The 13130-nt window shown below is 55.9% G+C and overlaps 5 protein-coding genes across 5 annotated transcripts; 3 read left to right on the top strand and 2 right to left on the bottom strand.

Moving 5' to 3' along the window:
* Positions 1–1227: 1227 nt before the first annotated feature.
* On the top strand, positions 1228–3285 carry LTS14_004047 (uncharacterized protein; the record flags this gene model as incomplete). Its single annotated transcript, XM_064836749.1, has 1 exon — positions 1228–3285. A coding segment is annotated over one exon (2058 nt), but the record flags the coding sequence as incomplete, so codon positions are not given.
* Positions 3286–4022: 737 nt separating this feature from the next.
* On the top strand, positions 4023–6410 carry PRP28 (mRNA splicing protein prp28; the record flags this gene model as incomplete). The annotated part of the gene is made up of 1 exon (XM_064836750.1): positions 4023–6410. The coding sequence occupies one exon, from the start codon at positions 4023–4025 to the stop codon at positions 6408–6410; it is 2388 nt and encodes a 795-aa protein (XP_064695383.1).
* Positions 6411–6580: 170 nt separating this feature from the next.
* On the bottom strand, positions 6581–9192 carry LTS14_004049 (uncharacterized protein; the record flags this gene model as incomplete). Its single annotated transcript, XM_064836751.1, has 3 exons — positions 6581–7525; positions 7586–8828; positions 8969–9192. 3 exons carry the CDS (start codon positions 9190–9192, stop codon positions 6581–6583), a joined length of 2412 nt encoding a protein of 803 aa, XP_064695384.1.
* A 340-nt stretch (positions 9193–9532) lies between these two features.
* Positions 9533–10184, bottom strand: LTS14_004050 (uncharacterized protein; the record flags this gene model as incomplete). Its single annotated transcript, XM_064836752.1, has 2 exons — positions 9533–9939; positions 10010–10184. 2 exons carry the CDS (start codon positions 10182–10184, stop codon positions 9533–9535), a joined length of 582 nt encoding a protein of 193 aa, XP_064695385.1.
* A 634-nt stretch (positions 10185–10818) lies between these two features.
* FMP32 (Protein fmp32, mitochondrial) lies at positions 10819–11616 on the top strand (the record flags this gene model as incomplete). Its single annotated transcript, XM_064836753.1, has 1 exon — positions 10819–11616. One exon carries the CDS (start codon positions 10819–10821, stop codon positions 11614–11616), a length of 798 nt encoding a protein of 265 aa, XP_064695386.1.
* Between the last annotated feature and the right edge of the window lie 1514 nt (positions 11617–13130).

Here is a 13130-nt window from a genome sequence, read left to right on the forward strand (position 1 = left end):
TGGTACATTGATCAAGCTAGAGCAATACTACAGTTACGTATGCACGTGCCTGTTGAATCGAGAAAGTGTGTCGGAGAATTAGGATTTAGGTCGATCTTGAGCGCCACAAGAGCGAAGTAAAGTCTCATCCGCACTGGAGGAAGCACTTTGAAGATCGTTTCTTCGAGCTGCCGACCTTTGTTGCCCTGCAGCTGAAGACAAGGCCCAACCTCGGCCATGTCGCGGATTTTATGCAGCGGCTAGGCCCGCTATACTGAGACATTCATGGATGTTTCGTCTCGTTGTCGCTTTCCCGCCAGGTTGAGGCTTCGAAAGCTTGCTTCGTTAGCCTTGGTGTGGCCAAACCCTGTGGCCAAACCCTTTGTGCCTTGTATAGCCTGCAGGTTGCCACAGTAGTATGGCCAAGTTCGGGAGTAGGGAAGACGCCAAAGCATGGACGGTAGATGGTGTCGTATAGCTCGATCTGCTGCTAGCGGGCGCATGCGGCAGGGTCTCTGCATCTCAGAAACGGTTGCTGATCAGAGGGCTCGAGGCGCGTGCCAAGGGCGAGCATTTTCCAGCCACGCTGCGAGAGGCTGCGTCATCTGCGGGATTGGATATCTGCGCCATCCACGTCCGCGTTGCTGTTCAACTTACCGTCCAACCTCTTTGCCGATACACCTCCCAATCATTATTCGGTAGAACTGCTCGGCGACGTACCGAACGCGATTACCACGAAGGCAATCGTGCCAAACTCTACCGTACGATTACAAGTGCCAAGGCTTCCCGTCAGCCTCAATCCCCGCTGTCCCATCGGCGATAAAACGCCTCTTTCGACACAGCCCCAGACGGATAGCTGAAGTGAGACGCTCTAACGCACCAGCCTGCCACCTTTGCGCTCTGCGGCCGTCTCTCTTTCGTCTTTTACTGTGACCATCGGCGCCAGTACACAGATCAGACGGCGTGGTATACGAATCAGATTGTGCGATACGGACTCTTGCGACCATTTGCCACCCAACGCTTGGGGTTAGACGTACATACAGCTCCTCAGTGCGATGCTGCCTCGACCCACGCTCGCTTCTGAAACAATTAACTAGCCACGCGCAAGAACCTGTAAGTCGCCACGCGGCTTGAGCATGCGCGAGATGCTTGACCCTACCCTGGGACGAGCAGTATGCTTTTCATGCAAGGTGCTAATAGCACTGCGCAGAATACACATCTCCAACTGCCATGACGAGAGTTTCGTAGAGCAATACCAAGCACATGGCAGCCACAACTCGAGCGACCACACCGCCCGCCGAACCCTTTCCACCCCTCGACGCCCACCCTCATACACCCACCTCTCTCGCGGGCGCGTCAAACATAGCAAGCGGCCATTTGAGCGCCGAAAACCCAAACCTATTGCGACCTCATTCGCAGAAGTCGTCGGCGTCTGGTACAGGTTTTCTTTCGCGGTCCGACAAGGCTGGCCTCTCGCCTCGCTCTACGCCTATCGCCCTCACTGGCCAGGCTGCCATGGCAGATCTGAAAAGACGCCGGCAACAACGATCCTCGCCAGATTCGAGGCAGACTAGCCCCAACCCAGCGGTAGAAGCCATGCATTCACTGATGGGCGGAGCCGGTGTCAGCACGCCAGCAGATGCGCCGGCGCCGAACAAGCTATCCGAGCCGCTTCGGAAAGCAGCCGAGAAGATCCACATACCACAGATTACGCAGGACGATTCGTTACAAGTCAGTCCAGTCAGCATGGGCAGCCTGGGCAGCTTTGGCACGGCTGGCACGATTGACACAAGCGGCTCCACGTCTGCCATGACGGCAACTGCGAACAACGGGTCTTCAAGTGTGCAGTACGTGGACGAGCCAGCGCAAATGTCCGAAGGTGGGAGCTACCTTAGCAACGGCCACCTCGCAGTAGCAGGTGACGACGGCAACAAAGCGTTCTCGTACCCCGGCCCGCCACCACAGCCGTCAGACAACCACGAAGCTGGTCCCTCGCGAGGTATGAGCTATCCGGGCATCCAAGGAAGTCCGAAATCACCTTCATCCAACAAACGGCACAAGTGCCCTTATTGCTCGACCGACTTTACACGACATCACAACCTGAAGAGCCATCTGCTAACGCACAGCCAAGAGAAGCCATATGTCTGCCAAACCTGCCAGTCGCGCTTCCGCAGACTGCATGATCTGAAACGTCACACCAAATTACATACAGGCGAGCGGCCACATACCTGCGACAAATGTGGGAGAAGGTTTGCACGTGGCGACGCCTTGGCTCGACACAACAAAGGACCAGGCGGCTGCGCAGGGCGGAGATCTAGTTTCGGCGGCGACGACGACTTTGACGGCGCAAACGAAGGCATGGATGGAGTGGAGTACACTGGCGACGACGACGACGAGGATGGCGATGACGCAGCGCATGGCAGGCGCGTGAGCGAGCCTAGCCGAAAGCGGACGCAGCTGGAAACGCCACAGGACTCGAACAGACAAGTTTACCGACAACACTCCAGCACATATCCACCACCGCAAATGCAAAACCGGCCTCATGGCTCGAGTGTGAGCAGTATGGGCCCGCCGCAGGTCATACATCCCGGTTCGAGCACGGCGACATCGCCACGCGAGATGTCAGGCCACCCCAGTCCTGCAGCAGGTTCCATGGGCGCCTCTTCCTCGTACTATCCACCGTACCCAGCGACCTCTCAAGGCATGCCCTTCGCGCAGCCAGTCATGATGACCGAATCACCAAAACCTCTCTCACCGGGCCAACCACCAGACCAGCACCGCTTAAGCGTAGACGCAGCAATGGGCGCGCAGAACCGCAATAGGAGTCCGAGTCTGACCACGCAATTCCAGCAGCAGCATTTTGGACGAGGTAGCGGTCGAGCCACTCCTCCTCAGCCTCTTGCACCGCCTCCGATTCAGCATTCTTTACCCGGACCTGTACTGCCACCTCTCCCCACCGGTCAGCCACAAGCACGGTCCTCGGCCGCTTTACCTGGTCCGAGCTCTCTCCATCATCAGCAGCTCCCGCCTCACAATGTGGGTGTGGCTCATGGGGGAGGTCAAGGGTCGAATCCTGGGAGCTTGTCTAGTCATGGGCGGTCGTCGGGAAGCAGTACTCGGGACATCATGGGCCACGATGGCGATATCTGGGCTTATGTGAGGGGATTAGAGCAAAGGATGGGGAAGATGCAGGAGGAGTACGAGTTGCGGATTCGGAACCTGCAGGATGAGGTTGTGGCGTTGAAGGGCCAGGTGTCGGCCAGCCAGGCGGCGAGTTATAGCAGCGACATGCAGCGTGGTTATTGACTCGCGGGCAACCCTGCGAATCATGCAGCGCAGCCGACACATCCAACGATATACCATGAAGATTTGCCACTACGACTACCGCCACTAGAGCTCGACCCATGGTTTGCTCAACAAGCTCGGGCGGCCTAAGAGATCGGTCGGTGTACCGACTACGACATGCACGTACAACATACAACGACACGATACTACCATCACCGACAAAGAGAGAAGAAGAAGTAGAAGAAGGAAGGACAATGAAAGATTGGAACGCCAAGCCGCAGTGATTACCCTGCCCCTTCTTGTATCATATTCTGTTAGCGATTTCGAGCAGCGTCGCGCATGTTCGAATGATTCGAAGCCTGACGATGCTGCACTTGCGTTGGTTCGCACCACCGTTCGCTACGAGGATGATGTTCTCGGACTTGTATTATATAGATCTTATCTACCCGAAAAGCTGGTCGGGAGACTACTTATGCCACGTCTTGCCTGGTATACTTGGTAGCGTTTACGATACCACATGATGATCTGGTGAGGGTTGGAGTCCTCCGCTCGTGAAGACAGTAAGGTGCTGTATATCACCGTGGATGCTCGGTTGACTGCTGTATTGTCGTCGACCTGCGGCAAGATCTGCGCTAGCGAGTCATGCAGAGCACATGCCAAAGAGCTTCGTTCGTGGCTTTCGTGTGGAGCGTGGACCGTCTTGCAAAAGTAGCAAGGGTTCCAATTGTCCTTCTAGTCATTTAGACGTACGACAGACAATGAACGACTTCATCATACTACCGCCGCCTCCTCTATCATCGTTAGAAGTGCCTCCTCCACCCCCTCCAAACAGCGATGCGCCGCCTCCCCCACCTCCACCATCAAGTGATGTGCCACCACCTCCACCGAGCTCAGGTATAGCGCCCCCTCCACCCCCAAGCGAATCGGTAGTGAAAAAGCGTAAGCTTGAACCTAAAGCACAGCCCTTGAGCATAGAGCAACTGCTCGCGAAGAAGAAAGCTCAGGATGAAGCGGCTGCGAAGCCGAAGTTCTTAAGTAAGAAGGAGCGAGAGCGGATTGCATTGGAGAAGCGACAGAAGGAGTATGAGGCTAGTCAGCAGAGGGAGGGTCCGGCCAAGATGCATGGGAATGCGAAGGACCATGCCAACGGATCTACCAACGGGCATCCTCCTCGTGGCCCACCACCGACAGGACCGAGATCGGAGAGAACTAATGGCCATGTTCCGTCCGGACCAGCAGCGATGCGCCATTCACTGCCAAATAAAGGCTACGATATGGCGCCTCCACCTCCACCCAAGGCCGTCGCTATAGTCGATGGGCCACAGTCACGAGGCAAGAAAGCATCGGAAGACGATGTCGTGGCCGAGATGACTCGAAACCGCTACATGGGCGCCGACACGAACACGAGCACGTTCTCCGCCAAGAAGAAACGAAAGCGGACGACGGAGAAGAAATTCAATTTCGAGTGGAATACCGAGGAGGATACGAGTATTGACTATAATCCTCTGTACGCGACGAGGACAGAAACGAATTTCTTTGGCCGTGGTAAGCTAGGTGGGTTTGCGGATGATGAGGATCTGGCTGTGGCCCGACAATATGCTAAAGCTATCGAGGAGCGGGATCCGGAGGCCGGCCGGCAGCGTGCGGCGGAGATACTGGAGATGGAGCGAAGAAGACGAGAGGAGGGCGGCAGGAACGGCATCGATAAACACTGGTCTGATAAGCGACTCGATCAGATGCGGGAGCGCGACTGGCGTATCTTCAAGGAGGACTTCAACATCGCCACCAAAGGAGGCGGGATCCCGAATCCCATGCGCAATTGGGAGGAGAGTGGGTTGCCAAGACGATTGATGGATATCGTGGATGCGGTGGGCTATAAAGAACCTTCGGCTGTGCAGCAAGCAGCTATACCGATTGCGCTGCAGAGCCGGGATTTGATCGGTGTTGCTGTCACCGGTTCGGGTAAGACGGCTGCTTTCTTGCTGCCTTTGCTCGTCTATATTACTGAGCTCCCTCCGCTGAATGAGTACACGAAGAATGATGGGCCGTACGCCATTATCCTTGCCCCCACCCGCGAATTAGCGCAACAAATCGAGCTGGAAGCTAAGAAGTTCGCCACGCCTCTGGGATTCAAATGTGTCTCCCTTGTAGGTGGCCACTCCATAGCCGAACAATCCTACAACATGCGCGACGGCGCCGAAATCATCATCGCCACCCCGGGTCGTCTAATCGACTGTATCGAGCGACGCGTACTGGTGCTAAGTCAATGCTGCTACATCATCATGGACGAAGCGGACCGGATGATCGACTTGGGGTTCGAGGAGCCGGTGAATAAGATTCTCGACGCTCTGCCTGCTTCAAACGAGAAACCGGACACGGATGAGGCGGAGGATGCGCTGGCGATGGGGAGTCGCAGGGCTTTTGGAGGGAAGGATAGGTATAGGCAGACGATGATGTATACGGCTACTATGCCCAGTGCCGTGGAGCGAATCGCAAGGAAGTATCTGCGTCGGCCGGCGATCGTCACCATCGGCAACGTAGGCGAAGCGGTCGAGACGGTAGAACAACGCGCCGAATTCGTCGGCGGCGAGGACAAGCGGAAGAAGCGCCTGGCCGAGATCCTGAATAGTGGCAATTTTGCCCCGCCCATCATCGTCTTCGTGAACATCAAACGCAACTGCGACGCCGTGGCCCGCGACATCCAACGCATGGGCTACTCCTCCGTCACGCTCCACGGCAGCAAAACGCAAGAACAGCGTGAAGCAGCCTTGGCATCCCTCCGCTCCGGCAGCACCAATGTCCTCGTCGCTACTGATCTGGCGGGTCGTGGTATCGATGTCCCGGATGTGAGTCTGGTGGTGAATTTCAATATGGCGACGAATATTGAGAGTTATACGCATCGGATTGGGCGGACGGGCAGGGCGGGGAAGACGGGGACGGCGATTACGTTCTTGGGGCAGGAGGATCAGGATGTTTTGTTTGATTTGAAGCAGATGATGGGGAAGAGTGAGCTTTCCCGTGTGCCGGAGGAGTTGAGGAAGCATGAGGCGGCGCAGTCGAAGAGGAGTGGGAGGGGAGGTGGGGTTGGTGGGGGTGGGAAGAGTGAGGAGAGTGGTGGGTTTGGAGGGAAGGGTGGGTGGAACTGAGGTAAGGTAGTGGGTTGTCAATGAGTTGATGTCGGCTGGCTGGTCTTCCACTCTTCAACATTGTATGGTTCCTGCTGTATCTCTGCCCACAAGTCGGAAGGTGCGAATGGTTAAGATGCCGGCTTTACGCGACCAGGTACCTCGCATGAGTCCCGCCCATAGCAGCATCCTCAGCCAAAGATATCAGTGACATATCGATCCTGCTTGATCGTGTCCAGGAACGCCTTCGCCTCATGAAGCCCGCAGCCTTTAGCTTCCCTGACGATCTTCTCAAACACCTCGTTAGTACTCCTAGCAAGCTTCGATGCACTCCCACACAAGAACACCTTGGCGCCTGCTCGGAAGAGCTCCACAATCTCCTCTCGCTCCGCCCATAAGCGATCGGGGACGTACTTGTACCCGATCCCCGCCGATCCAGCTTTGGAGAATGTCGGACGAAGCTCCACAATGCCTTGCTCCTCCCAGGCCTCGAGCTCGGAACGGCAGAGGAAGTCCTTCTCCCGGTCGCGGCACTCGAAATACAGGAGTGCTTTGCCCGGAGTGATCTTCTGTGCTTCGATAATGGCAGCGCGTTCTTCAACGAAGCCGCGCATGGGAGCGAAGCCCGTGCCGGCACAGACCATGATCATGGGTGTTGACTGGGTCAACGGGAGCCGGAAGTTGGCGTTTGTCGATCGGACGTAGCAGTGGACTTTGCCGCTGACGGGGATGCTGGAGAGATATGTGCTGCCTGTGCCGTGGAAGGGGCGCTTCGAGTCAAAGTGAGATGGGCTGCTGAGGACATCGTAGAGGATGGTTGCGTGGCCTGGCGGGGAGGCTAGAGGCGAGGAGGCGATCGAGTACTGTCGCGGGAGCATTGGCTGCAGCATATCGACGTATTCTGCGAACGTTATCTTGCACGCTGGGTACTTTTCCAGGATGTCGATGATGGAGGCTCGCTTGGCCAATATGCTCTCTTCGTACACATCTTCAGCAGCGAAGCTTTGAATCTCCTCTTGCTGGCTCGTATCCGTTGTGGCGGCAGCCAGAATACTGAGCTGTTTGCGTGAGATCGGTGTGCCGATCTCCAGGTACGCCGCCACGAGACTGAAAGCGTACTCTGCTCGATCGCTCGGCTAACAAACATATCAGCAACCAACCCAGCATTGGTCGCAGACACCACTGCTTTAGCATACCTGGAAGGTCTTGTGCGTGTTCGACATCTTCACCATCGCATCCGTCGGCAGGCCGAAGCGCAAAAGGACACGCTTCACATCCTCGCTGTGGTTCGTCGGCAGCACGACCAGATAGTCGCCACATACATACGAGGCCTCCCCAGGTAGCTCGACCTCCATCAGTCTCTTCTCCGGTCCAACACTCGTATCAGCGAGCTGCAAATGCTGCTTCACAGTCCCCAGACTCATCTCCTTTTCCCCCAGCAGCTCAAGCCTATCAAGTGTCAACTCGAGCTTCAATCCTGCTGCGGCTGCTGCTGCATCTGCGTCCGAGTCCAGTGCTTTCCAGAGAGTATCTGTAAATTCATCGTAAGCGCCACAAATATCTCTCGACACGTCACCGAGCACGGTGGGGATGATCTTGATGGCACCCATTGCTTCCATAAGGGAGTCGATGAGTTTCGGTTGGCGATGGAAGGTGGAGACCCAGTCCGAATTCCCAACTCCGAGGACAGCGTAGCGAACGCCTTGCAGTAAGGTCCCATCGCCTTCATCAGCACAAACCCCGGCCACCAGTATATAGGTAGATGCATTCGAGATCATACCAAGCCAGACTCCTTCCAATACACATCCGGAAAGAACTCCCAAACGGCTTCCACGAATCCGGCGGCTTCGCATCGAACCCCTCCGGCCCCAACATTCTCTCCGGCCTGAACTCCTCCGCATCCTCCCCCCATACCTTCGGATCCCGCTGCACAACCGGTAAATCACCAGCGCATCTTCCGCATGAATCCGATATTTGCCGCCACCAATGAACGTATCCTCCTTCCCCTTCGACATCCTCGTAATCGAAGGTGCGGTGGGATACAATCGCAACTTCTCCCGCAACACGGCTTCGATATAAGGTAGCTTAGCATAATGTCTGACCTCCACCGCTCCATCCCCCAACACCCCATCGACCTCCTTCTGCGTCCGCTCCAGCGTCCTTGGATTCTTGAGCATGAGCAGGAAAGCAAAGTTCAGTAATCCGCTGGTGGTATCGTGGCCCGCGAGCAGGAAAGTCATCATTTCGAACCGGATCAATTCATCGCGCGTCTTCTCGCCTGTGTCCGGGTCGGAGGACTGGAGCGTGACGTTTAGCAGGTCGTTGACGTCCTTGGGGTGGGCTTTGCGATCTGCGACGATCTCATCACAGAGTTTCCAGCAGAAGTGGATGTGTTCGTCGTATTGCTTTTGGGAGCGGAAACGGAGGTTGGTTTCGACGCTGGGGTGGGTTATCACAGGTCAGCTGTGGCGCCAGTGGAAAGGGCTTATTATGGAACCGCTGGTATCTCGTCCTCACCGCCCTCCTCCCGCTCTCAAGCAAGGCCTCCAACGGAAGAAGAGAAGAAGGGCCGGACCTACTTCTTCTCAAACCTCTCATCGTCACAGATCTCATGCGCCAAGGCTTGCGACCCGATACGGATGTACCTCACCCCGTTGATGTCCGTCCGCACGATCGGTCCGTAGAGCTTGGCCAGTTTCATGGTGGAGAGCATAGCCTGACTCGAGTCGATGTCGGGGATATTGCCCAGGAGCCAGTGAGGCGAGGGTTGGGGGATCGGGATCTCAGGGGTCGAGGTCACCATCTTTGCGGGCGGGTTGATGAGAGTCGTATGGGCCAGAGACGTAGGAGAGAGGAGAGGCCAGATAGGACAGAGTACGCGAGAGAAATTGGAAGCAGAGGATGGAGGGAAAAGGTTAGAAGTAAGACGACGTGATGGTGTCTGCCCAAGTCGGAACGAGGGAAAGGACTGCAAGTCATCTCATCTCAAGAGCGCATCACCCACAGCGCTGCGGGCATTCGGGCCGGAGTCTCGCTTCTTACAGTAAGTGGGCAGGGTATCCAGAGGTTGCATCGTAATGCTCGCCAGCTTGACACATGAGCTCAAAGAAGCGGAAAGCACACGGAAGACGTGCACGCTTCGTCTACTCCTGAACAGCACTCCCACCCACCGTCCCCGTCCCATCCCTGTCCACGGCCGCCACCTTCTCCTCCTTCTTCTCTTTCTCCTTCCCAATCCCCAGCATACTCTTAACCCCCTGAAAACTCCCCCGTCTCCCCACCGGCTTCTCCCCCATCTCCCCCGCACCTTTACTGCTCGTCCTTTCCTTCTTCCCACTTCCACTCCCGTTCCCATTGCCATTCCCGCTCCCACTAGCCGGAACGACCTTCCCATCCCCTTCCTGCTTCAACGTAACCATATTCCCCTGGCCCCCACGACCCCAGTGGAAAGTGCCCTTGGCTGGTTCCCGCGGAGCGGAGTCGTGCTGTTCGACATCTTGGGCTGCGCGGGCGAATTCGGGGTGCGAGTGGAGATTTGTTGCCATGTTGCCTGTCGCGTCATCTCACATCAGTATGGGAAGGGGCGATCGCGTAGCTAGAAGGAAGGTGCGATTGCTTACCTTGTCCTCCTCGTCCTGTGGTGTAGAGATCTGTTTTAATGGTTGGTGTGGCGAGATCGCCGGCTTCTACCGTTGTCTTGGAGCTGTTCTTGATGTTGCCTGCGCCGCCGCGACCATGGCTCGTGCTGCGGTCTGTGGTTCCGGGACGGAGGGCGTCTTTGAGTCGGTCTGCCATTCTGCTGGAGTGAGGCTGAGGTGAGGTTGCGCTGATTGTACTGATTGCTTGTTTCGTCTGGCTGACGTCTACTATGCGACTGCGGAAGGTGGGGCAAATTCAGTGTAGGAAAGAACGAAGGATGATATTATGTGAGTAATGTGACCAAGTGAAGGGGAGTCCCTACCACTGTCTCTTCCCAAATGGTCTCTATGTCTCTCATCTCTCACCCGGAAAGCTGATTACCTTATGCCCACCAAGGACTCACATGGCGCCAAGCGTTGGCGGGACTCAATTTTTGGTCCATGGGTGGGGAGAGTTTCCTTGACGTAATCCAATCACTCTCTCACGTGCTTGATCGTGACTTCGCTTGGCAATGTTGCAGATGGGGAGCCACTTTCATAGCAAGGAACACCGAGAGAATTGATGCTTGCGAGGCCGATGAAATATGTAAGGTGAGAAGGGTGTAGGAGAGGAAGGCACGCGAAAGAAAGGGAGTAGGTAGTCGTCCTGATAACGCACTGCACACCTGATTGGCTGCCGCTTTGGAAGGCGCTTGTGCAACGGGAATAATAACGTGAGCTCGCTGCATTCATACCATACCTCAAGCCATACAGTGAACTTGTACACTGTCAATACAGCAATCGAACCCAACATGGCCGCTCCAGTATCTGCAGCTATCGCACGCACTGTCGCACGCCCGGTATGGACATCAGCCACCATCAGACGATCAGTCCTAGCAGCCACCACCTCAACCCCAACCCCAACCCGCCAACACCATGACCATCACCACCACCACCACCGCCCCTCAGCAATCTCCTCCCGCGCCCGCGCACAATGGGCACAACGCCGCGCCCCCCTCACACCACCCCACTCCACCCGCATCTTCACCACCACGAGCCCCCGCCCCCGCGACCACCACTTCGACACGCTCAAATTCGTCCAACGCCTCCGCACCGAAGGCTTCACCGAACCCCAAGCCGTCGCCATGATGAGAGTCCTATCCGACGTAATCGAAGAAAGCATCCAAAACCTAACCCGCACAATGGTCCTCCGCGAAGACCAGGAAAAAGCAACCTACACGCAAAAAGTCGACTTCGCCAAACTCCGCTCCGAGTTGCTAAGCGGTGACAGCAGCGAGAGTACTTTGACACGCGCCAGTCACGAACGCCTAACGAACGATCTGGCTAAACTGAATAATCGGCTCCGGGACGAGACACAAAGGACGCAGGCGAGTGTTAGGTTGGATTTGAATTTGGAGAAAGGGAGGATAAGGGAGGAGGCGAATAGTCAGGAGTTGAAGATCCGGGAGACGGAGACGCGGATTGAGCAGGAGAGTGCGGCGTTGAGGGAGAGGTTGGAGGCGGTCAAGTTTTCCACGTTGCAGTGGTTGATGGGGGTTTGTACGGGGACGGCGGCGATTATTTTGGGTGTGTGGAGGTTGTTGATGTGAGGGAGCTTCGACTGAGGGGTTGCGTAGTGAGAAGGAGAGGTCTTGGAGTGGGAGATTGGCGATGATGGAGCTTGCTAGTTCGTTGTAGAACGTGACGGAATTTATTACGCCTACAACCTTATTTGGCACATATCTGCGCCCTTTCGATCACGAACATCGGATGCTGGTTACGGCTGCTCCGCAAAACCGCCCACGGAGGCGCCAGTCCAACGGTGAGAAGATCAGAGACCATCGAACGTCCTTCGGGGAAAGGGGAAGTCTTGTTTCTAGCTTGCGTAATCCCAGAAGCGTAACCGGACCGACCACGGCAATATTCTTATGTCCGGAGGTGTGCTTACAAGTGCCGTATCGCACCGCCTTTGTCCTTTGTAAACGAGCATACCATCGCAAGCTTTTGGGGACGCTCTGTCGCAACTAGTCTGAGGAGCAAAAGCAACCGGCAAAACGTACAGCAGCAGGCATTCGCCAGTCGTCACCGACCTGACTACTACTCTACCGGTTCGCAGCTTGAGTACAGGAGAGCGGACGGGATCCTCTGTTCTCTCTGGCCGTACGTGGAGGTCTCGGGTTGCGATACTGGATATGTTTGTACAAACAATGCTTGAGAAATGATCCCGAGGATTGCCTGATGGGTTTGGACTTCCGCGCACCGCAACACGACCACCGAAGAGGAATATCGATCATGAGAAGGCCGTACAAGCATATAACCGAGCGTTGGGCTGGTGACATAAAGCAGCCGGTGTAAGGACCCAACCCGTAGGAGGTATGAAGCGAGGTGTGGAGCTACGAAAGGATCGATGACGACTCACCTTTGTTCGCCCACGCACCTTGAGCATTTTCCGTGCAAGATTTCTGCAACCATGTTGTTCAACATTTGTCGGGAGCATGCTCACGTCAACTGACTAGCGAATTCCGAAGGGTGCATCACAGTGTGGTATGGCTTTAAGCCGGGTCAGTGAATTTATGCAGTTCCGTTTCTTTCGATGCTGGGATGCCCAACTTACACTCACCCTCCGGCGTACTCAGATCCGCCTTCTGGTGTGGATGGCGATTCGGTGCTGCTAGGTCCCTGCTCACCCGACATCACTTCAGGGAATGGCGCATGACCGACGCTTGGCAATGACCTCTCGGGACTCAAGGGAGCATCTATCATGTCGGTTATTGTAAACGGATGAATGTCGTCCGTGATCAGCATAGGGTCATAACGTCTGTACATGGTGACTTCCACGAGAAGCGGCGTCGTTGGACCCCTGATGGGATTCAGAAGTTGACAAGGCGTTCATGCCTTCACGTCCTCGCCTTGAACCCTTTCGGACATGCTCATTGGCTGGCCACGGCAAGGAGTTCCTTACTCTTGAAGTGTCTGCAGCTGCGTTGCTTCCTGCAGACACACCGGAGGCACAGACGCCAGCAAGAGTGAGATTGTCGTCGCCAAAGTTGACACTCGCGTCCGACTCTGCTACGCCAGATGCACTGGATCCTCAGGCAGGTTGTGATTTCCGGGCATTACTTGT

The sequence above is a fragment of the Recurvomyces mirabilis genome (assembly GCF_035927965.1).
Source record: "Recurvomyces mirabilis strain CCFEE 5264 chromosome Unknown scaffold_9, whole genome shotgun sequence".
Taxonomy (NCBI): Eukaryota; Fungi; Ascomycota; class Dothideomycetes; order Mycosphaerellales; family Teratosphaeriaceae; genus Recurvomyces; species Recurvomyces mirabilis.